The sequence below is a fragment of the Pseudochaenichthys georgianus genome, chromosome 20 (genome assembly GCF_902827115.2).
Source record: "Pseudochaenichthys georgianus chromosome 20, fPseGeo1.2, whole genome shotgun sequence".
Lineage (NCBI taxonomy): Eukaryota > Metazoa > Chordata > Actinopteri > Perciformes > Channichthyidae > Pseudochaenichthys > Pseudochaenichthys georgianus.
Genome location: NC_047522.1, coordinates 4,410,686 through 4,434,667, shown reverse-complemented (window position 1 = coordinate 4,434,667; position 23,982 = coordinate 4,410,686). Strand labels below are relative to the sequence as shown.

General features: G+C 42.4%; 2 protein-coding genes across 2 annotated transcripts in view; one reads left to right on the top strand and one right to left on the bottom strand.

Moving 5' to 3' along the window:
- bmp6 (bone morphogenetic protein 6) overlaps positions 1–1,698 on the top strand; it is a 38,548-nt gene extending 36,850 nt beyond the window's left edge. The window contains exon 7 of the mRNA XM_034108401.2: positions 232–1,698. Coding sequence (XP_033964292.1) covers positions 232–381 — 150 coding nt within the window. The 3' untranslated portion in view covers positions 382–1,698. The remainder of the gene's footprint in view (positions 1–231) is intronic.
- A 102-nt stretch (positions 1,699–1,800) lies between these two features.
- Positions 1,801–8,347, bottom strand: txndc5 (thioredoxin domain containing 5). The gene is made up of 10 exons (XM_034108402.1): positions 8,087–8,347; positions 6,739–6,891; positions 6,314–6,419; positions 6,126–6,222; positions 5,233–5,348; positions 4,948–5,034; positions 4,129–4,314; positions 3,963–4,045; positions 3,582–3,711; positions 1,801–2,907 (listed from the first exon to the last, which is right to left on the bottom strand). The coding sequence occupies exons 1-10, from the start codon at positions 8,269–8,271 to the stop codon at positions 2,785–2,787; spliced, it is 1,266 nt and encodes a 421-aa protein (XP_033964293.1). The 5' UTR covers positions 8,272–8,347; the 3' UTR covers positions 1,801–2,784.
- Positions 8,348–23,982: the final 15,635 nt, after the last annotated feature.

Sequence of the window (23,982 nt, the reverse complement as noted above, 5' to 3'; positions counted from 1 at the left end):
AAAGAAGAAGCTGTGTCTTATTAGTTCCTTATCTTAATGAAAGTGTTGTGATTAATTACTAATGCTATCTTTAACAAAATAATATGTTGTGCCACAGCTGACATCATCAGAATAATTAGTTTTACGCAGCTACTCAAATGAAAAATGAAGGACCATCAATCTCATACAACTAAAAGTGACTTTCTGGCTATTGCAGATTAAAATGGCTTAAAGTATATCTTTGATTTGTAGGTGCACCTGATGAATCCAGAGAACGTACCAAAGCCCTGCTGCGCCCCCACCAAGCTACACGCCATCTCAGTGCTCTACTTCGACGACAACTCAAACGTGATTCTGAAGAAATATAAGAACATGGTGGTGCGGGCCTGCGGCTGCCACTGACACCGGCCTCCAGGGATCATGATGCTCGATTCAAAGTCGGGTTGGCAGAGGGCTGCAGCTTCACCAGTGACTCCTGGGTGATGCTGACCTCAACGAGACACCAGCTTCCTGCCGAATCCTCCACCTGCAGGGAGGCTACACCCTGAAAGATCTTTTACATGTTCTACTCAAATCATCCATCTAATAACAGGAACATTTGTCTATAAACTAAGAGGGGACCATTATGGGTGTCACCCTGAGGCAACTTCCCCCTCCAGTGTCACCCCGATGTCCATCACCTTCTCTACTCTCTATGGAGTCTTCACTTCATGGGTCTGCAACTGAGTGAATGTCTGTGTGTTTGTGGAGGATGTAGTTTGTATATTATGTGTTTATGGAAGTGTGTGTGTGAACGCCTAGGAGGCTACTGCACCTTCTCCCTCAGTGAGAGGGCTAAACTGAACTGTTGTGGGACCGGTCCGAGTGCTGCTTTCTTTCTCCTCTCCGACAACGGAACCATGGATCAGTTCTCTGAGAGGCTCCATAAATGACTCGTGAAAAACTTCTCAGCATGACCCTGGGGAGACGACTCGGTGTTATCACAGCTCTGAAAGCCAACAGTAGTCAGTGACATTGCATGGTCAAGTGACTGAACATTTCCTTTACAGCGCTAATGTTACCTTAATACTAAATGAATGACACTTTGGAGTCAGATTCATATTTCCTTTTTTCCTAAATGTACTTTTCTCCGTAAGCCATATTTGCCCTCCAAAAATATAATATGGACTGAACCAAAGTGACCGCAGGCTATTTTAGAACTACGCTGCTCCAAATAACCCCTCCGTGTCAATATTTGCCGGGCTCACGCTGAGCTGCGATTCACCACGCTGCTCCGACATGATGCATGTTGTGGCTAAACTGATGTTTTTCTCCAAAGAACCGAAGAATACGGCCTTATCCCCTGGACATGCCGCAATTTGCCATTTCCATGTTGCTGCACTCTCAAAGTTAACTAACGCTTCCACGCGTGACAACCCATCAAGAGATTGTGGAAAAACATTTATGGAGTCAAAAACAGCGTCTGTGCCAGCTTTCTGAAATTAGCCCGTTGCTTTTTCAACCCTGAGGGTCAAATGATGATGTTGAGTTTTGTGTCCAGTGGCAACATCTTTCCAATTGAACATGTTACTGTGAGCTTTGAATGACATGAAGCTTTTTTAGAGAACATATTTTTATGAAAAACTAATAAGATTTGAAATACCTTACGTGCCTAACCAATCATTAATTACAAAATATACCTCTGGTAAGCTGCTGTTTACATTTGTGATCATGTTTAGACTGTTTGTAAATACTTGTACATTCTCAGCTTATTTATTTCACCTTTTATTAAAAAGAAAAAAATCACATACCTTATTAACTGACCGATGCAAGAACAAAGTGTATTTTTTAATCTTTTTATTATGAAATCTCATGTTACAACTTGCCATTATTCACTCTTTTTGTACAAAATCCATGGGTAGTGCACCCATGACTCGCAAGGAAAAAAATACTTCTGTCACTGGAGTTCCTTAGACCATGTGCTAGCCATAAAAACTTTTACTGACAAAAGAACTGCTGTGTTTGACTGTTTATACCTGGGTTAGACAATAAAAGATGCCCGATACTCTTCACATAACCTGGATCAACGTGGTCCAGGCCTGAGACCCTGAAGGCTAGGAGAGGAGAGAGGGAAGCTGGATGAGATCACAGTCAGAGAATGTGGAAGATGCATACTGCAAATGTTTAGTGTGCTTTGTTCCATTATCAGACCTGTGATAACAATCAATCCTCCATCACAACTTCTAGACTATGGGGGGGGGGTTCCCTGAGAGTTAAGTCAGATAGGCCATCACTGGCTTGAAAATAAAAACCCTCAATTCAACACTTAACTTCACATTTAGGTGACAGTACCATAATTGTGATTTTACAACAGATCCCATTTAAAACATTTAGCATTTGCAAAAAGTCCAATGGCTTTAGAGGTTCATCAGAAACAATTACTTTTAAACAGCAGAAACTTGGACATCTGTCCTGTTGTGAAACCATTTCATTAAGACGTGAATATTGGTTCTGATTGATGGAGCAGTGCTTGCAAAGTGGTTGTCCGAAATACTTCATTTTCAAACCCAACAAATATTATGGTACTCTCCATATGAGGAGATTAAAGTTGGGTCACAGCAACGAGGCATACATTCACGTCCCAAACACTCCACTGAATCATTCCGTCTTTAACACAGGAGAAAGAACAGACAGCAGTCCGTCGTTGGCCGACTCCTGTCTGAAGAGAACCGAGTGGAGAGAAAGATAGAGAGGTTGGGCTACTGTAGGAGAGAGAGTGGAGTCCTACTGGCCAGATATGCAGAGTGGTGAGAGTCTTCACTGTTCCTACAGCTCGTCTCTCGCCTGCCGCATCACGAAGCTGTGCAAGCTCTCCAGGTCTCGCCCTCCGTTATGCTCTTCGCCCTGCTCCCCCGCCTTGAACATGATCAAAGAGGGGTAACCCTGAACCTGAAAAACAGGATTATTCTATGAGCTTTGTCATCCTTCAAAAAACACCACATTTCTATGAAGCGCAGAAATATGTCATTTATATCTGTTAGTTACACAGTTGAGGATAACTTCCCTTCAGAATACTCTCTGGGTCGGAGAGTCATGATTTTGAGATATTTTGATGACTGATGGACAAAAAAACATTGTTTGATGAAAGGTATCTAATCTCTAAAGTGAATTACTGGGGCGATATAAAAACCAATCAGATATTTAGGTATGCAAACATATCTTGGATATAAAAACACAACAAAGGGCACATTCTATCTAAAGGTAACTGATCTGTTGAACCCTGACGCAGCAATTCTGCAGGGTGAACAACTTATATTGTACACAATGCTAATTATCTTAGTGATCAAGCTGATACGGAGTGATGTGTGTCAACACTCTTTAACACCCGACTGTGTTAAAACTGCTTTAGGATTGCAGTGTGCATCTAATTAAAGTATGTGGCAGTTATAAGTGTTTTATGGCTCTGTGATAAAACCTCTGTGTTTGCTTTATTATATCTTATACAACACATTATCTTGAGGAAATTAAAAAGCTGATTGAAAGGTACGTGAAGTAAAGAGTGCTGCGTGTTTAGTGTAGATGGAATCTTCAGTGTAATTTGTGGAAGACGCCCATATACTTACAGAGTACTTGTTGCAGATTGTGCGCTCAATAGTGCAGTCCACTTTGGCTATCTTGACGTCAGTGAGGCCGGGAAACTCCTTCTTGGAAAGATCCTCCCATGTTGGAATGAGGTTCTTGCAGTGGCCACACCTACAGCAGACACAGGACAACAGGGATGACATCACTCAAAGGGACTGGGAGTAGGCGCTGGACAAGATTAACATTTCCATGACTAGGACTTTTCTTTCTGATATTTATAATATGACCTACGATATCATGACATGTTAAATGGCATACCATACTGTCTGATCCTTGGCCAGAGCAATGTAGAGGCAGTGTTTGACTGAAATGCGAGTGCTACTACAAACAGGATGTTAAAATAAATAAAAAGAGGATCTTACCATGGAGCATAGAATTTAATGAAGGTGATTCCTTTGGCGACTGACTCTTCAAAGGTGCTCTCTGTGAGGTCCAACACACTGGACTACAGAGGAGAGAAACAGTTTCGACCGTTACGTAGTGACAGTTGGCACCGTGGCATTTCTTTTTTTTGTCGCTCACACCCACCTTCACCTCCTCCTGGGCTGGCTCCTCAGTGGGGATCTCGTTTGCTTTTTCTTCCTCACTGCCTTGCTCCTTTTCTTGCTCACTGCCTAGCTCCTTTTCTTGCTCCTGAGCGACGACAGCCTTCAGTTGGTTGTCCACAAAGTCTTTGAAGGAGTCCAGGTCTCTTTTTCCTTTGAACTGATCTACCTACAAGAAGACATTCAGGCTAGAATTAATACCGTATTGATTTTGCCATATTTACTTAGGCTTATTGGATAATTTCTTATTATAGTGAACAACTTTTTTTTCACAGCAAGACAGTTTAGTTTGGATGGTTGATTGATGACTATTAATCATTGTTTAAAGGTGGGGTGGGTAATTTTGGAGAAACCAGCTCGAGTGCGCTAGAATTTGAAAATACACAGCCGGAAGAAATCTGCCACTTCCTCACAGAGCCCCTCGTCCAACACACACGAACGCGCACATGACCAATGAGGGCACGAGATAAGTTTGTGCACAGATGGAAGGCTGACAGGCAGGTAGTCCATCCAGTTACTTTAGCCGGGCCGGCTCAGATGATTGGTCGTGCTTTTTACAGTGCTACGGCTTCCACAGATGACATTTTTTATGGATATTTGTCAAAGCACTTCAGATATTCATTGCTATCGGGATGTTAAGAGCATTCCATGGAATATAACAAAAAGTGTATCTCGAGCCGGTTTCTCAAACTTACCTACCCCACCTTTAACTCAGATCTATAATGGCCAATGTAATGATGGCTGTTGTGATTAACATGTCAGGTTTATCAGGTCAGATGCAGATCAAAAACACCTTTCTTACCTTCTGTCCGTTGTAGAAGAAGAGCAGTGTGGGATATCCCCGCACGCCGTGGTCAGAGCACGCCTCGTACTGCTGAGTGCAGTCCACCTAGAGCAAACATATGAAGATGGGTTATTAACAGACTGCGTTTGTGGTGGAAAGACCTCAAAGAGAAACCTGGTGTGCTTCATGGCTGCCCTGTTTTTACTCGTGTCACAATCTGTTGAGTTTTATTGTTGTAGTTGTTTTTTTAACGAGTACTTGGATCAATAAACTGTGATCATGAACACAATCTGAAGGACCCACCTTTCCTATCTTGACGTCTTCAGAGTGCTCGAAGGCGGTGGCCAGCTGCTCCCAGGTGGGGGCTATGGCTTTGCAGTGACCGCACCATGGGGCAAAGAACTTAATAAAATGGGCACCTAAAGAAAGAGAACAAATATTTTAGAGAAGGAAACCAATAAGAAATGCAACACAAATACAAAAAGAAATAACGGACATATTAAAGATAACTGCACAATTGTGTACTTTACTGAAGTCTATGCGTTTAGACTTTGATTTAATGAAGCAATGTAAAAAGTTGATTCCACAACAAACTCAACCCATAATGAAAATATACACGTCTTATACAGAGTTTATACGCCACCTATTATACAACGTTTATTGGAGCTCTGTTGCCAAGATGTGAAGGTGGGGCCTATAAACACTGTTTAAAATGCATATGTCATATCCTGCCTTTTTTAGAGAATTTATTTTTCCTCAAAACCAAAACAGTTGACTTCAGCCGAGCTTAAAAGCCACAATTCTAACGAGACGATTATCGTGAGCAGTGTTTATTTTTGCAGGCGATTTCAGAAAAATCTAGAAGCGTGAGGTGACAGGAGACAAGTGTTGTACAGTCAGTTCGAGTTGACCGACGTTGTGGATTGTGGCTCTGGTGCTCGTGTTGAAATGTCAGTTATGTCAGTCAAGGCAATGTTTCCATTCTCTAAGGAGGGGTCCGAAACACTACTGACTGTGGCTGAGAAGAGAACTGAAAGTGTGTTTTAAATACAGGGCCAAACAAGTTATCGGTTGTAGACTGGGTGCAGCTGCAGAAATACACAAGAATATGCTAACTACTCATTACCTAGGTTAAGTGGTAGAGCCGCGTTCTTTTTGAAGTGTTATAATCAGCATATCTTCTACTGGATCTTTACCTTTGGCTATGTGTGCCTTGAAGTTGAGAACAGTCAGGTCGTACAGGCCCTGTTTGGGCTCGGGGATTTTAGGAGGCTCTGGTTCACTCTCTGGTTCCTGGAGGACACACAACAAGAAGCATGTATGAACACAACTGTGGGTGAATGGTTTATAAACCTGAGGTGCTAACTGAATGACCACAACTCACCGAAGGCTCCTCCTGGAGTGTCTTCAGCATCCAGGTCTCCAGAGACTCTAGATCTCTGGACCCCTGGTACTTCACTGCCTCCTGGTCTGGCCTGAACAACTTCAGCCTAAGCGTAAAACAAATGTATTTTTAATGCATGAATTGTTGCCTGACAATTCAATTATAAAGCTTAACAAGATAGTGTACTAAAACATCTGTCACTCATTATCCAGGGATTGCTGTGTTAGCAGGTGTAGCATGAAGTCAGCAGCCTTCAAGATTTAAGAGGATGTCATTAAGATACTGGCAGAATATTTAACTAAATATAGGCTGATGTATCACCTTTCTGTCAATCAGTGATGAAAACTGTTTACAACTTTGTTGTAAGTAGGCAGGTACAAATCAATGCTACATAATGAATATGAAAATATGAATCAAGTACTTACGTGGGGTAGCCCCTGACACCGTGGACATTTGAGCAGAACTTGGTGTCCGGGACGCAGTCTACTTTCACCACATACACAGGGGGGTCCTCCATGCTGTTGTATTTGTCCCCCAGTTCATTCCATGCTGGCTGCAACCTCTGGCAATGGCCGCACCTAGAAACAACAGTGCAATTCAGTCAGTGTGCAATGTAATGTATGTTGGTCTGTTCTAAAACATGTTTTGTCCAAACTAATCTGTGATTCAAGTCAAAATCCACATGTCTAACTTGGCTACATTAGGGCCTATGAGAAAGAGATGATGGTGTATCTGAGAAAATGCATTCTTATAAATACCATGATGGTAGGCTACTACTGTTAGAATAATTATAAAAGGAACTCTTACTTTCTAGTTATAACATGTGTATTTCTTGCACTGAAGATCTTTTGTTTAATGCAACATTTAAAAAATAAATGAATACAAGTATCCTGTGTTATTGTGCAAACTGTCCTCTGATGAAAACAGACACAAGAAATGTGCATCCTTATCAATGAAAAATAAAAGTAAAGTCAGAAATTAGAGTTTGAAACCTGTTGGTAATAGGGAGCTATTTGGGTCAATCTCAGAGAAGCCATAGAGACTTTGCATGCAGCAGGAATACTCTGGGTTAGGACAAAGGTTTGGGCCTGGAAGAAATACCAAGGGAAGATATTTGAAACTTTTGCAATCATCCTTTGACAACACTTTTGATCTTATCTTCAGACACATCTTACTCTCTCCCCTTCGAGTTATTCTACTTCACACTACAGTAAATTGATCGATGTTTTAACCGTTCTTTTAATGTAGCGTCCCCTTCCTTAGACCTCACCAAGTACCTCTGAGGGTCCGTGGACCCCATTTTCGGAACCGCCGACATAGCATCAGTCAATCAGTGTGTGCCACGTAAGCAGCAGAGTTCCAAAAACTATGACCTGCTTTCTGCACAAACTGCAAATAAGCATAGCGCCACAATGAGTGTTTAACTATGTTGTGAGTCTCCCTTTCAACATTCACTAAACCATTTTTAATAAATATGTCGTGGACTGTGATATAACAGCAGTCTTAGCACCGAGGCTACTGTGAAAAGTACAGTAGCGGCTAACGGTTTGGCTAGTTAGCAGATAAGCTAACCTCCCCTGCTATCCAAATGAACGGGAAGGTAGCAAACTAGCATACCGGCTAACTTGCCGGTTAGCTCTAATCCCATTCTTCAAACCCTCCAACGTATTTCAGGTGAGTGTATCTAATTAAACAAAGAAAATACAAAGTGCATTGCCAAAGAATGTATTTGACTTCGTCTGAAGAAAACTTAGGAACTAAGTGTTCACTTACCATGGGGCGTAAAACATGACAAAGTGGGGTGCAGTGGGCACCGCCTCGTTGAACATCTCCACTGTGTATGTATGCTTGGCATGCTCATCTTCTTCTGCATCAGCGTCGCAAAATACAGAAGTAAACAGTAACGAAAAATAAATAAAACACAACATAAAAGGTGTGCAATTCAGTGCTGAGGCCATGGTGAATCTCTCGGTGGGTGCTCGGTGTCCCTGCTGGTGTGAAAAGACCAGCTCTGTGCGTGCACGCCCCTCTGCTCTGGCTGGTTAAAGTTGTATAGACTCTGGATGGATCACATGCGGATGGAGATCGCTGTTACAGCAGCTGGGCAGGCACACGGCTGTTGTGTAGATCTGTGAAAGCCCGCAGGCGCTTTGTAACTCGATCCAACCTGACAGGTTTGAACAAATGGCATTCTTTAAATAAGTATGGTGACTATTTTAGTAAAAGTAACTGTACTTGTTGGGAGTTAATGCATGAGTACAATACAATTCCCTGAAAATAAAGAAGATATAGTGCAGTGTTCCATATGCATGTGTGCATCTATTGCTGCATTATAGGTCTAGGCCTACTATCCAGAAAAGTGAAGTGGTCATAGATTTCACTGAAAAAAACATAAACAAATGTTAGCCATTACTTTAAATTCATCTTTATTTCATTGGACAGAGTACAGGTAACAAGCCAAGGACATGCATTATAATATCTAGACAGTAGCATACAATCCAATGTACTATGAACATGAGTATCCTTTTTACTGTTAGCCCCTGATGGAGCGCAACAAAGAAAAAGCTGATCCTTAATATTTCGTATTATTATTAGAATCCCTAGCTTTTGGTTATTTATTCAAATTGTTGTCAACTAATGTACCAACATCCAAACAAAAAATCGGTCTCTGAATTCAGCATGTAACAAGAGTTAGGCCTATGAAGCCCTGTGAAGCAAATTGGTGATTTGGACTTTAGAAATAAAATAGATTTTTGATTAGCATTTTGATTTAGAATTAAGTGGACACAACATTCCCATACATCATTAGGTTTTTAAAAAGTTGGGTGATGGATGAGCCGAATCCCTACATCCCTAATGATATTATGGGTAACCTTATGGAACCTTCTATAGACAGGCTAACAGTTTAGCACCCTATTCAAGATGATGAATATGACATACTACATTTCAATATGAGTAAATGTTAAAGGAGGGCCAATGAAGTCATACGAGGAAGCTTAGTGTGAACGTTTTTATTAGGATATAATTGAAGAGACATTTGAGAGTTTGTTCACCTACGAAAAGCCAAACTGGTTGATTATAAATGGCCCAGTGGTTCTGGTCCACTGCACAGCTCTGGCAGGCAGTCTGAGTTTCCTTCACACCTAAGGCTGTCTTTCTTGAACAAACTAGCTTCTCTTAATGGTACAAATATATCAAAACATGAAAATATGAAAAATTGTGAAAATACATTTAGAATTAGGAGAACACAAACTTAGCGTTGGGCACCATACATGTAGCTCAGGTGTCACATGATTGCTCAGACGACAAATAATGTGTTTTCTACACCTTTGGTAAGATGTGAGTCAGAGTTGCCTCCTCAACAGTGGAAACGAAGCTTGAGAGTGAGAACATTTTAAGGCAAATATAATTAATCCAATTTATTACACTGGATAAATAGTGCCTCTCGTGGGGGCTGTTGCCTCTCGTAATGGCGACAGTTTATACTGTATAAATCATGCATCTATTCCCACTATGAGTGTGTGTCTGTTCCCAGAGCAGCAAGTACCTGGAGTTTCATGGATTGACAGCTTTTTGGCAAGTCCTCACTCCTCTTTTCCTCTTACTTATAACACAGTCATGGTTTCATGAAACTGTATTTAGACAGCCTTCATATGTACAGTATTTCTCTTTAATCATTGCCCTTTTTCTTTTCATCTGCACAACAGGAAGAGTGGGACGAGAAAGGGAAGAGGTTACAGCATGGAAACAGACAGAAGTGTTGCCCACAGCGCACTAACTCTTTCCCAGACTATCACATCTCTTTCAGAAAACCAGGACTTCTTGAATGTCTATATGTCAGAAGTTGATGGAAAAGGATCCTACCATGCGAAGTCAGGAACTGAAGTCAGATGTTTAAGCAGAGATATTTATGAAGTTATCGGTGTGTAAATGTGTGTTTGTTTTGGTACTTTTAAGGCAACATGTGTCGGTAGATTGTCCGGCTTTTCCCTCAACAACAATTGAATTCCCCTGTTAAACAAGCATTGTGCAAACATTGGTTGAGGAAGCAATATACTTCTAAAAGACTCCCTCACAGAGATAGATGAGGCTACATTGACCTTAAGGGTGGAAAGAGCCGGTCTTTAACCTTCAGTTGTAAAAACCTAAATGTATTTTATTGAAATGGTTACCTTTTGGCCATGACCTCCCTTCCAGGGCATGAAAAATAAAGCAGTACAAACTTGTTTGGCCTCTCTATAGCATATATGCACAATAACTAAGGCAATTTGGTCCATTGTGTGTTTGTTTATTGTGACATTTTGCAAAGTATGCTTCTTCATTTTGTTACAGAGAGTTCATTGAGAAAATAATACCACTCTTATGCTAAAAACCGTAGCTAAGCATGAAAGGGGAAAAGAGCTAGCTGTCAACAGCACGCCTAAAGATTAAAAATGTAAAAGTTATAGGCCTATCTTGTTTATATAATCAGTTTGATAAATTACAATATGCAATTTTAAGAGGGTCAGAACGTTTTCAAAGAAATATATTGCACGAAACCACATAAAATGTCTACTCTTTCAAAAATAGTTCAACCCGGTGCCACTGAGGGAAAGAGCAGAGAGGGAGTTCTGCCTTCTTGAACCTTTTCCTTTTCACATCAAAGGTATTCTTGTCTGAACTGTTATGATTGCTACGATCATATTCCTGCTCTGATTTAGTCCAATGTGCTGACAAGAAAGTCAGCAGTACAAGAACTCCTACCCACACAAATTAATTTGAGCGATTATATCAAAAAACGGCCTTGACATCGTGACCCTCAGCTCTCGCTGCACTCTCCTGTACTCTCTCACATTCCAACATTCAAGGAGGTGAAAAATGATATATGAGATTATTTTGCTTGACTTTTGCACATGATAAATAACATCTACACACAGGCCCGACCCTTCCCAAAGGGGCTCTATTGTTACCATGGCAAGCCAATAACCACACATCACTATTTAATCTCAACATGTCATATAGCTGTGGTGAATATGACAAGATTGCTGCGGACACATTTTTACATTTTGCCTGTCGAAGTGGGGGCTGCATATTTGTGGGTGTCTACTGGTTACCCATTGTTGAGGGTCAGGCACCTTGCCAGGCCGGGTATAGCATGGTGTAATAGGAAAAATAAAGATTAATGGACCCTGGGGACCCGAGAATATTATGTTTATTTTTTTAATAGCTAGTGGCTGAGAGTGTAAGAGCCGGCAGGTGGCAAATGTGTGAAAGTGAAAGCTGAGAGACAGAGAAAAGCAATGTGTGTGAATTAAGAAACAGGCCATGCTATAGTTAGATATTGTTCTAGGCCACTAACTACAGAGTGAGCAATACATCTTAGCAGGCTGCCAAGACTTTTCATGAGGTGACTCTATGGTCTATATAGATATCTCTAAATAAGTACATTTACTAAATGAAAGCGTGTTTCAATCAAAGAAAAACACATTGTAGTGAAAGTTGTTTCAATGATATTTAATTGTTGAGATTCTTTGTACTTCTATACAAATAGGTGGTGTAAAAATGACTCTGTGTCAAGCTGTCTCTTATTCTCTTCCAGCTTAACTCCTGGTCAGATGACAGATTAGCATATTTCCAAAATTGTTGCATGGTTGCTCAAATGATGCCCTGACAAATGTATTCACTCTCACAATACTGCCACAGGTGAACATAAAAATCCTCATAAAGAAAGTTATCATCATAACATTGATATACATTTTAGAAACCGTCTTCTCTAAAAGCTGTAGACTATATTTCTCAGAAACAGTATCTATTTCAAATTGGGTCTGCTTTTTGGAACTGCCAAGGAAAACACTGAGAAAACCTCCAAGAGAAAACTTTCTGGAATATTTCAGAGGCTATTTCTGACCAAATCTAATTCTGTCATGTACCCATAAGGGGATTACCTTGTTGGACACTCTTTCTACAGTATAGAGCTGTTTTCAGCACAGTCTTCCCACAAAAGGACATCGTGCAATCCAAAGCCAGACGTGTTTCCATTAGGAACTCTGAGACTCATGGCAGTATCATATCCGGGACACAGGATGTGACCAACAGAGGAGAACCAATGTCATTTGCAGACAGCTTACTAAAGCCACTGCGGCAGGCACCTGTGCTGGGAAAAAAAACCTGGGAAAGGACTCTCCCACATGATTGGAGCAATCCCAGGAACATACCTTCGGGGATGGAAGTCGTAAAATCTCGTGTCCTTTCATCTGAGGTAGCTAATAGAGGGAGAGGAAGTAGGAGAGGAGAGAAGGAGTACAAAGAAAATGATGGAAATAAAGAAAGAAAGTGCTAAATCTTAATAGGATAAAGTGAGAAATCAGATAAAGGAAAGAAGAGGATGAAAGAAACGATTATTGTGGTTGTGGATTACCATGACGACTCTCACTGTATCCCAAGTGTTTTTATGCTCTACTGCTCTCTGCTGGATCCAGGCGTATGACTAAAGCTGTGCCAGGTCTCCTGAGGTATCAACAGTATTGGAACTGCCATCAGTTTCCACCAGAGCTGAACTTACAGGGTCTGCTGCTTTCCCACAGCTGGAGTTCACCTGCTGTAAACAGGTTGGATGGACTTTTTATTGACAGGTGCGACGGGAAATCGCTGCTGTTTGAGAAAAAAACAACCTCATGCAAGAATGACCGTTGGCTTCAAACCTCATGAAATTGAATCAACGCAGGAATGGCCATAAATTGTATAAAGTTCAAAAGGATCGACATTTCAAACTGTAGGTATTTTCCTTAAAACAGCAGCATTACATGGATTAAAGAAACGTGTGTTCTATGGTTAAATATATGACTTTAGTGCTAATTCCAAATGTTAGCATGCTAACAGGCTAAACGGCAAACAAACGACCCATCTGCAGGCTCACCAAGGGAAAACCTTTAATTCCTCATAGAAACCCAGCTTTGAACGACTTCTCGTGCAACAGGTGTCGAGAGGACCCACCCCGACACACACATAGACACTTCTTGGTCCAGAGCCTTCGCTTAAAGCCCCACTTCCTGCTGGGAAAGCCATCAGAATATACAGGCCAGATTGTGAGGGGGTTGAGGTGGCGCAGAGAGAGGTAGAAGTAGAAAGCGAACGAAGAGGACGGGAGAGGAGCGGTGGACTCATTGACCTCCACGTGTTTCCACAGACCAGCCACTTCCGTCTGTCATGAACATTGGTGCCTTGGTTGAACATTTTTAGCTGAATGGTATAATAAAGCTGCCGAATGAGTCATTGGAAAGGTGTTATGTTTTTGAATGTTAACCATCATTAAAAGGAATTAAACACAGATTGATGTTTCACATGTTTTAAATCACTTATAATCCAGTTTTAAAAAGGGTTGCAATATATATCACCCTTAGCATTATTGTGCTACATGCTAGACATATCAATTTCGTGTTAAAAATAATAAAATAGATCTCCTTGAAGCCCACGTATTGGAAAGCATCCACTCTTCTGAAGTGTCCTTCAGCAAGACATGAAATGCTACCAGCCCCATACTGTAGGTGACGCTTTGTAGCCGGGCCCAGCCTCTGAAATAGAAAACCGAGTTTCCACACGGAGATCAATAGAGGATGACATACTGTTTGTGCTGAAGAAAAGAACATGCTAGGTTGCTCTCACATGTGTGGTGCATCTAAATATCCTTCACAACCCACAAATCAAGCGGCTGCCACGAAGGCTTGAAGCTAAAGTGATATTTCAGCAGACAGTATTTCATGTGAAGTGAGCCGTAAATGTCATCGATAACTAATGAGGCTTCACTTATTCTGAGTAAAAGCCGTATATAATGACTGTGGATGGTTTTATTCTTTTTGGACATGCTGCAAGACACGTTAAGTGTGCCCCAGTACCTGCCTTCATTGCAACAAGGTTTGTTTTTATTTTCCCCCGTTTAAAAAAAGAAGAAGAAATGCTGTCACCCACTTACTGGTACTCCCACTTGCTTTCATGGAAAATGTAAAAGGGGCCCAGCCTTGTTGAGGTGAGGCTGACTTTGCCAGTGAGAGGTGGCCAAGTCACAAAACAGATGTTTACTGTTTTTCTAAGAATGATTTGTCCTCTGCTCCATATTGACTCAGGTCCCCAACAGCGTTAGAGTGGGCAAAGAGGGGCACAATGCGTGAACCAGGTGTTTATGTTTGATTGTAATTGTCTTTTATTACATGCATGCTTAATCAGTCCTTGGGTACTTCAAGCGACCTTATGCTTATGACAGGTGTGTGAATGTATCCACCCTCAGACAGATGTGCAATAAAGATGATGGGATGGATCGCACGTAGGAAAGTTGTGCCTGTGTGTGTGCTCCCCTGGATGTGTCATCCTGTGTAGGCAGGGACAGTATTAGGAAGCCTTTGAGTGTGGCTGTGTGTCAGAGCAGCCTTCACCCCTGAGCGTCTGCAGAGGCAGTCATGGACCCGGGGAAGGTCCCTCCACAGAAGCCATTAAGCAGTGAGTCAGCTGGAATAATGTGTTTGACTTGGCTGTGGGGCAGCAGCAGGTGCTGGGAGGACCGGTCTGGAGCTGCTGCTCACCGCCTGCTTTGATATGCAGTCCAGGGAGCAGTGTTCCCTCCTCTGTCTTCCCCCCCCCATCTCATCTTTGACTTCCTTCTCCCCTGTTGTTCCTCTGTGTCTCCCTCCCCGTTTTCAGTTTATCTTTCTCTTGTCATTGCTTCCATTCCCTCTTCAGATGTGTTTTTCTTCTCTTCTCCTTTTGTGTTAATCCCCCGGCCTTCCTTACTCTTCTCCCCATACCATAGCTGTGAAAAAGCTTAGTTTTCCTTCAGGCAAACATCTGCTAGACCTCAACAACACTGCAGAGCAATGAGTTCAAGTTTGAATGTATGAGAGACGCAAAGACTTGAGAGTCACACAAAAAAAGTGGATAGCTGGTGTAAAACGGTGTCTTTCTCCAACTTTATAAGCAATTCTAAAGTCTTCGTGTTCAATTTGGAACTAAAGCCAGAAATGCTTTGTCTTATTTTATAATGGAGACTGGAAGCGGGGAAACAGCTAACCTCAGAGCAGCAGTGGTGAAGTGCGGCCTTCGATCTATAAGTTGCGGACCGCATTTTACTTTGAATTATTTTTTAGCTGTCCCCCAAGAAAAGTATTGATGAATTATACGAAAAAAGGTCCTGTGTTTAACAACAAATGGTCCTATTGTGTGTGAAGTTTTCCTTTAAATATCAGCATTATCTGCTGAAGGACAGACAAAAACACACTGTGCTCTAACAAGATGTCATGACACCCAGTGCTTAACATGGGCATGCAGCAGGTCATCGTTTTGGCTCTGGACTATGTGTTCTGCCTCGGCCTCAAGGTAAAGCCATTACGTTTGAAACGAAGCAGCAGCAGTAGCAAAAGCAGCAGCCCACTTGGGTTTGGAGAGACAGGGGAGGGAAACGATGAAAAGTAAAGCCCAGGGCCATCCCGGGGCCCTGAAAGAGAGTTGCCTTTTGTTGATGGAGCCCACTCCCATGCATTCCTCTGCCAAGAGCCCCGGCCTCCCTGGAGAAAGCCAGGATCAGAGACTGACTCTTATTCAAAGGGGGTTCGTGGACTGGAGCTGCTATAAACACACGCAGACACGAAATCCCATCCAGAGAAGCACAAACGAGTGTGCACCTTGTTCCTTCATCTCCCGCCTGCCTCATTGTTCTGTCAGTCAGGATGGGTTTTTAGCAGCGATTCACAGCAGGGATCCTCTATTTCCTGAACGGGTAACATGCGCACAGGCTTGTAAAGCACAACTGATTGATTTATTGGGTTTCAGGGGCTGAGGTAGGTGGGATATTAGATGCTCCTTGGAGATCTCATTGTGAGATCATTCAGTGAGCGCAGAGGGCCTGTTCTGAGAACAACAGGGGAGAAATTCCACTGTCATGGGTCCAACTGAGATTTGGACAAAAGTATTTTTTTAAAGAGCGTTCTGCTTGCTTAGCTTTGTGAAATGTGCTCTACTTGGGGAGCTTGTCTTTTTCTCCCATTGCACTTTGATTTTCATACCGAAAAACGTCCAGGGATAATCTTGTTCTTGAGATCATTTATCATGAGCTGGAAGGAATCCAAAAAGCTTCTGTTTATACTGGAAGAAAAGGATAATTACATTTATAGCCAATTCACATTTACTTTGTCTATAGTAACAATCATTTTGAAAGACATGATGTCATTAGATCTTAAGTAGGCTATGTTGAAATGTGAGGCTCAAAAGAGGCATGGAATACAGTGACACATTTTGCATTGAACATTTGTATTGGAAAGAGAATTTCTTGAATTTCATTTCTTTCCATAGGCTGAAGGGAACAAACGTTTAAGTTTTTAATTAAATACATTCAATACTGCAACATATCTGTTTCCTCAATCACCAAGGCCTTGAATCATCCTTTATATTGCTTACCTTTCCACTCTGTTCCATGACTTATTTTCATAAATCAATACCCAGACAATGAGTTCTAAATACCTAATCAAAGAGCTCAAAGCAAAGTCTTTTTTTCATAGACAGTTAATCATACCGCTCATTTCACAACAGGAACATTTTCAAGGGAGGAAGATGTAAATCTAGAGTGCATTGAGTTGGCAGGAAGTTCAGTAATGAAGTCAAGTACACATTTACTGGAGCTAAATCTCCTGAGCTTGTTCAAACTCGATATCTAGTGAGCAGATTAATTATTTCAATTTGTACGGCGTGTCCAACAAATGTACTGTTTTGGTTTAGTCTTACTAACCTCATTGTAGTATTTCCAGCCACTAGAGGTAGCTGTTTTGAGCGGAAAAACAGCATATTTAACGCAGGAATCGGTGGAAACCAAAACCAGAGCTTAAATTGGTTTAATATTGGACCACTCCAAACGAATGCTAACATTGTTTTAATCTGCTAGCTAAAAGTAGGTTTGCTATCAAGTTAGCCATTAGCTGGAAAATGTAGTTGAGGCAAAGGCTGCTGTAAGAAACTCTGTTCAAGAGTTAGCACAGGAGCTAGCATTATTGAAATGGCACCAGCCAAAGAGAGATAACATTGGAAAAAGACCTGCCTGGTACAGAAAACAGGGGAAATCAAAGACATTGAGAAGGTATGTGGTTGGCAGTGAAGCCAGACATTCCTCCACGGTTCAGGAATCTAGACGACAACATGCTCTGTTGCCGCTGGTGGCCACTGGCCGATGACAGGCCGTACTCCGCGTCCTATCTGGCTATTGTTTGTCCTGAGGTTGACTGAGGAAGGTGTTTGTTGTTGCTGGACTCTTATCTGTGTTTCTTGAACCTGGCAGGAACACGGAGCCGTTGTATTAGCTAGGCTGTCTGATGAAACTGAACAGACGCAAAACATCACTCACAGTTCTGCTAACCTTAGACGCTAGAAAAGACGGCAATGAAGTGTGTTTCTTTGAAAGAGAGATAATTAGAACAAGAAATCTGGTCAGAAAACTACATTATGTTCATTTACAGAATAAAAGCGTAGGCCTCCAGTGTCAGCCCTCACCGGGCGGAGCATGTCATTGCTTGTTATTAAGCAATGCTGGCATTAGCTAAATGTGGGACGTTTAATTTCTTTGCAATGATTGCTTTTATATGCCACCCAGCTAGTGCTGCGTACCTGGACTCACATTCAGGTTCAGGTCCGGACTCAAGTCCAGAGGTTCAGGTGCAGGTCCGGACTTATAAGTCCGGACCTGAACCCATGGCTTGTGTCAAGTTGTGTGAGTAACTAAAGTGAACTTATTGTGAGCTAATTATCAATTGAAAATTAACTCATAATCAACTCAAATTCAAACTCGTGAGGTTTATTGTGCTCCCTTCCAACTTGTATCTACATTTCTCTACAAAGTACAAATGTAAAAAAAACACTTTTTGCCACTTAGTCTACAAATGACTTATGACAGCAGTGAACTACTACAAAGTTCAAACATTTATTTCATTTACCAAACAGTCCCTGAGCTGACTGAGCCTAAATCCCTAAAGCGTTGCTGAAAGGTAGAGTGTAGAGTAGACTATACGCATTACACTGTTACACACCTACTATACAGTATACACTGTAGTGACTGTACAGTCAGAGTGTACTGTACTGTCTGACAGTACACCATGTATTTTCTACAACTCTACATGTGTACATTATACAGTACATACAGTACATACACACTGTTAGAAATTAAAATCAATGTTGATATGGCGTAATTTTGAATTAAATACACTATTTAATTTAAATCAGTTTTATTCTGAAAACACCGAAAGTTCACACTATTAACTTAATACTTTTATTCTGAAAATTCTTCACTTCCGGTTAGCATTAGCATGTGGCGAAATGCTACGTTTTCAAACTGTGAATCGAAGGTGAAATGACATGTGATGTTGTACACTGAGCACACTGGGATTAGCACTCATTTATTGACGCTGAATAACGTTTATCAGGGAATGTTTAAATAACAACAGACACCAGAATATACGTAAATGCTAGTCTTTTTGCGAGTCCAAGTACCGGTTCCCGACGTTCCGGTTTTAACCGGACTTGAACCGAAACTTTTTACAAGTCCAGTACCGGTTCGGCGTACCGGTACGCAGCACTACACCCAGCGCACCGCGGTGAATTTAGTTTTAGGTTGGATATTCGACGGACATTCGCGGACCCGCCAGCTATGGAATGCCATTTAAGCCAATATTAAATAAATAAATATATACATAAATAATTAAATAAATACATATATATATATAAATATGCCTATGAAATAAATTATAAAATAAATAAATTAGGCAATAAATATGTATACATGTACATTTAAATACACATTTATTTATTTCATGGGACTTTTATTTCATAATGACACATTTATTTATTTCAAGAGACTTGTATTTCATAATGACACATTTATTTATTTCAAGAGACTTGTATTTCATAATGACACATTTATTTATTTCAAGAGACTCGTATTTCATAATGACATATTTATTTATTTCAGATTACTTGTATTTCATAATGACGCGTTTCTTTATTTCAAGAGACTCGTATTTCATAATGGCTTATTTCATGTGACTTGTATTTCATGATCAGACATTTCCATTCGTTATATGCAAATGAACGGGGCGTGGTTAGCTCACAGGTCCAGAGACCCAGACCAAAGCAACAGCACCACACTGACTACTCGAGAAGAGCAAGAAAATGGAGGAGAAGGACTATAAGGCAAACTACTAAATGAAAATAACAACATGGAATACATCGGTGGGCTCCAAGACTTAACTGGTTCTTATCTGGTCTGCTCTGGTCTTATCTGGTCCGCCCAATGCTGCTCTTCTGAGAGCAACCACTCTGACAGCTCTCTCTAGTCTCTACTGGGAAACAGCTAAAAGTCCTAATGGAGGTAAGCAACGCTACACAATTACACCCAGTCTGAGAGTAAAATATGTCTCGAAGGTTCGTTTTGCTTTCTTACAACGTTAAGTTAATGTTAACGTAATCTTACGTTTGCTAGGAGGCTATCGTTACGAGCTAGCTGTCTTAGCAGCTAACGTTTTCTGCAGTTTGTGTTGCCCCTGAAAAACGTGATGTAGTTATTTAAGGGTATGTTAAATTAACGTTATTTTACAAGTTGAGAGAGTTAAGTTGTGTTTAAAATCGTCAATGTAATGCACGTTAGAGGTTTTGTGTTGGACATGAAGTTAGCTAACGTTAGCTAACTCCACCAGGCAGCTAGCTTAATACAAAGAGGGGTTTTGTGCTTCATTGCAAACTTTTCTTTGTTAATCTACCTGAAACTGCAGGGACAGTTTGTTTCTACTCAACTATACAGACCATTGTTGAGGAGATTCAAAACATACTGTACATGAGTTGGGTCCAACATATACCTTGAGTAATGTTACTTTGCTGCTAAAAATGAAACATCATTATCAGATGAGGACATCACCAAAGTGTGTGAGCCTGTCAGGGGATTTGATCTGTTCTCTGCATGTCCTAAACACTGCTCTGGTATTACTTATCTTGTAACATGTAAGTCTCCCGCTCTTGTCATCTTTCAGGCTTTGCATTTGAACTCCTATGACTGGTTGCGGACTTGAAGGGAACGCCTTCCTGACATCCAGGAAAAAGGTGAGATTATAATACATTTGAATGCCAAAAGCAAGTTATTGTTTTTAACTTTTTAAATATGATTGTTTTGGGGCATTTCAGTTTTATTGGACAGGCAGTAGAGATCTACTGGAAACAGTGGAGAGGGAGGAGATGATATGCAGCATATGGCCAGCCGGATGGTTGCTGCTCCGTGTGGAACGTGTCCGATCAGGTAAAGCACTTTGGTACCCAGTTATTTATGGTGTTGAGTTTGAATTTAGCTTTTGGAATGTAATTTCAGGAGGACATGGACCAGATCCTGCAGCGAAGAGCCACCATCATCACCATCACCAGGTATGTTCTTAGCAGCACTAGCCACTTGCGCTTTGTGAGACACCAAGTTCTTGGTTATTTGAAATGTAATATTGATGATGTAATAATTAAAACTAGGGATGGGTACCGAGCCCTGGTATTAAATGGGCCCCGGGGCTGAATTATGAAAGACCGTGGTACCGTTAACGTCCAACGTTATCGATCTTTTTATCGGTGCTGGAGACATTTAAAAAATAGATGTCATATGTATTATATCTACATAAACATTATATCGCAGTCTTACTGTTGCCAACTCCGTTTCTAATATGCAATAAGACTACAAAGTGTGTCTATGATTTATTTTCGATCTTTCCAATCCAGACGAGAGATCTCTCTCCCCTGTCGGTGTGCGAGGGGGTGGGGCAGTTTACACACAGAACCTGCTACATGCATGCAACACACACACGCGCGTGCGTACACAAACACATGGCGGAGAGAACTAAGCACCCCTTAAGCCCCGAGCACACACTCTCGACTCACTAGAATGAATGGAGAGAGAGAATAAATCTAGATTCGGCTTTTAGTGCATTTTACAGCTTTAAGGACTTAATGATTCTAGGGCTATACAATAGTTCATACTGGGTAGTTTATTTAGTTTCAAAAAAATTATCCACCGATTTACAGACGTCTCTTTCCCCATGTTAGTCAATGGGAAAAAGTATTTCTGGGCCGGTCGATGTCACAGACTGATAAGGAAATTGTAGTACCGCCGTTTGGACACAACGAATATTTTCCTCAGAGTCCGGCGCACTTCCTGGGGGCTTTGTCTTGAGGTGGAAAATGCTTGTTGCCAATAGTGCAAAAAGAGTTTAGCATGTAAGGGCGGTAACACGAGCTATTTGTCTAAACATTTAGCAAAAGTGCTCCACATTCAGATGGAGGAATGCACCGGACTGTCTTTCTAGTAGCTCTGTAGCTCCATGCACGAGTAACGTTTCCACGTCAGGTGTTATGTATGCTAGCAGCAACACACAAAGTTAACTCAATGATACAAACATGGGTTAATGATTAGAGGTAACTGAGTTATTTATTTTGTTAAAGTTTCAGCTATTCTGTTTGCAGTTCTGTCATCACATTATTGAATACGATTTGTTAAAACATTGTTGTTTCTTATTTTCAGTTTGCTGTACAATGTTTTAACAAATCGTATTTAAACACGGGTTATGGGGGGGAAAACTCTGACTGTTGTGTGTGCTTATGCACCCAACAGCAGTTCAGAGTATTCGGCCTTCTTGGAGACCCTGGAAAGAGTCCTGTATGGGGCTCCTGAAGGGGACTCCTTAGTCTTGCTGGGAGACTTCAACGCACATGTGGGCAATGATGGAGACACTTGGAGGGGCGTGATTGGGAGGAACGGCCCCCCTGATCTGAACCGGAGTGGTGGTTTGTTACTGGACTTCTGTGCTAGTCATGGATTGGCCATAACAAACACCATGTTCGAACATAAGGATGCTCATAAGTGTACGTGGTACCAGAGCACCCTAGGCAGAAGGTCCATGATCGATTTCGTTATCGTATCATCGGACCTGAGGCCGTATGTTTTGGACACTCGGGTAAAGAGAGGGGCGGAGTTGTCAACTGATCACCATCTGGTGGTGAGTTGGGTCGAGTGGCGGGGGAAGCCTCTGGATAGACCTGGTAAGCCCAAACGTGTAGTTCGGGTGAACTGGGAACGTCTGGAGGAGGCCCAAGTTCAGGAGGCCTTCAACTCACACCTCCGGCGGAGCTTTTCGGGCATTCCTGTGGAGGTTGGGGACATTGAACCAGAGTGGTCGGTGTTCAAAGCCTCTATTGCCGAAGCCGCGGTGGGGAGCTGTGGTCTCAAGGTCTTAGGTGCCTCAAGGGGCGGTAACCCTCGAACCTCCTGGTGGACACCGGTGGTCAGGGAAGCCGTCCGACTGAAGAAGGAGGCCTTCAGGGATTTGTTATCCCGGGGGACTCCCGAAGCAGTTGCAAGGTACCGACAGGCCCGAAGGGCAGCAGCCTCATCCGTGGCCGAGGCAAAGCAGCGGGTGTGGGAGAAGTTCGGAGAAGACATGGAGAAGGACTTTCGGGCGGCACCAAAGTTGTTCTGGAAAACTGTCCGACACCTCAGGAGGGGGAAGCAGGGAACCATCCAAGCTGTGTACAGTAAGGATGGGACGTTGTTGACCTCAACTGATGGAGTGTTGGGACGTTGGAAGGAACACTTTGAGGAACTCCTGAACCCGACAACTCCGCCCTCTATGTTAGAGGCAGAGCTGGAGTATGACGGGGGATCAACGCCAATCTCCCGGGGGGAGGTCACTGAGGTCGTCAAACAACTCCACAGTGGCAAAGCCCCGGGGGTGGATGAGATCCGCCCGGAAATGCTGAAGGCTCTGGGTGTTGAGGGACTGTCATGGTTGACACGTCTCATCAACGTTGCGTGGAAGTCGGAAACAGTACCGAAGGAGTGGCAGACCGGGGTGGTGGTCCCCCTTTTCAAAAAGGGGGATCAGAGGGTGTGTGCCAATTACAGAGGCATCACACTACTCAGCCTCCCCGGGAAAGTTTACTCCAAGGTACTCGAAAGGAGGGTCAGGCCGATTGTCGAACCTCAGATTGAGGAGGAACAATGCGGATTCCGTCCTGGTCGTGGAACGACGGATCAGCTTTTTACTCTCGCAAGGATCCTGGAGGGGGCCTGGGAGTACGCTTATCCGGTCTACATGTGTTTTGTAGACTTGGAGAAGGCGTATGACCGGGTTCCCAGGGAGTTACTGTGGGAGGTGCTGCGGGAGTATGGGGTGAGGGGGTCTCTACTCAGGGCCATCCAATCTCTGTACTCCCAAAGCGAGAGCTGTGTCCGGGTCCTCGGCAGTAAGTCGGACCCATTTCCGGTGAGGGTTGGCCTCCGCCAGGGCTGCGCTTTGTCACCAATCCTGTTTGTAATATACATGGATCGGATTTCGAGGCGTAGTCGTGGGGGGGGGGGGTCTGCAGTTCGGTGGACTAAGGATTGCACCACTGCTTTTTGCAGATGATGTGGTTCTGATGGCTTCATCGGTCTGCGACCTTCAGCACTCACTGGATCGGTTCGCAACCGAGTGTGAAGCGGCTGGGATGAGGATCAGCACCTCCAAATCTGAGGCCATGGTTCTCAGCAGGAAACCGATGGACTGTCCACTCCAAGTAGGGAATGAGTCCTTACCCCAAGTGAAGGAGTTCAAGTATCTCGGGGTCTTGTTCTCGAGTGAGGGATCAATGGAGCGTGAGAT

What these genes read in the sequence shown, in the direction of transcription:
- txndc5 (XM_034108402.1), bottom strand. Translation starts at nt 8,271, where the DNA reads ATGGCCTCAGCACTGAATTGCACACCTTTTATGTTGTGTTTTATTTAT. An exon ending in TCTTCTACAACGGACAGAAG is followed by an intron (nt 4,315 to 4,947) that starts GTAAGAAAGGTG and finishes GTCTTCTTGTAG; the next exon opens with GTAGATCAGTTCAAAGGAAA. An exon ending in CAATCTGCAACAAGTACTCT is followed by an intron (nt 2,908 to 3,581) that starts GTAAGTATATGG and finishes CCTGTTTTTCAG; the next exon opens with GTTCAGGGTTACCCCTCTTT.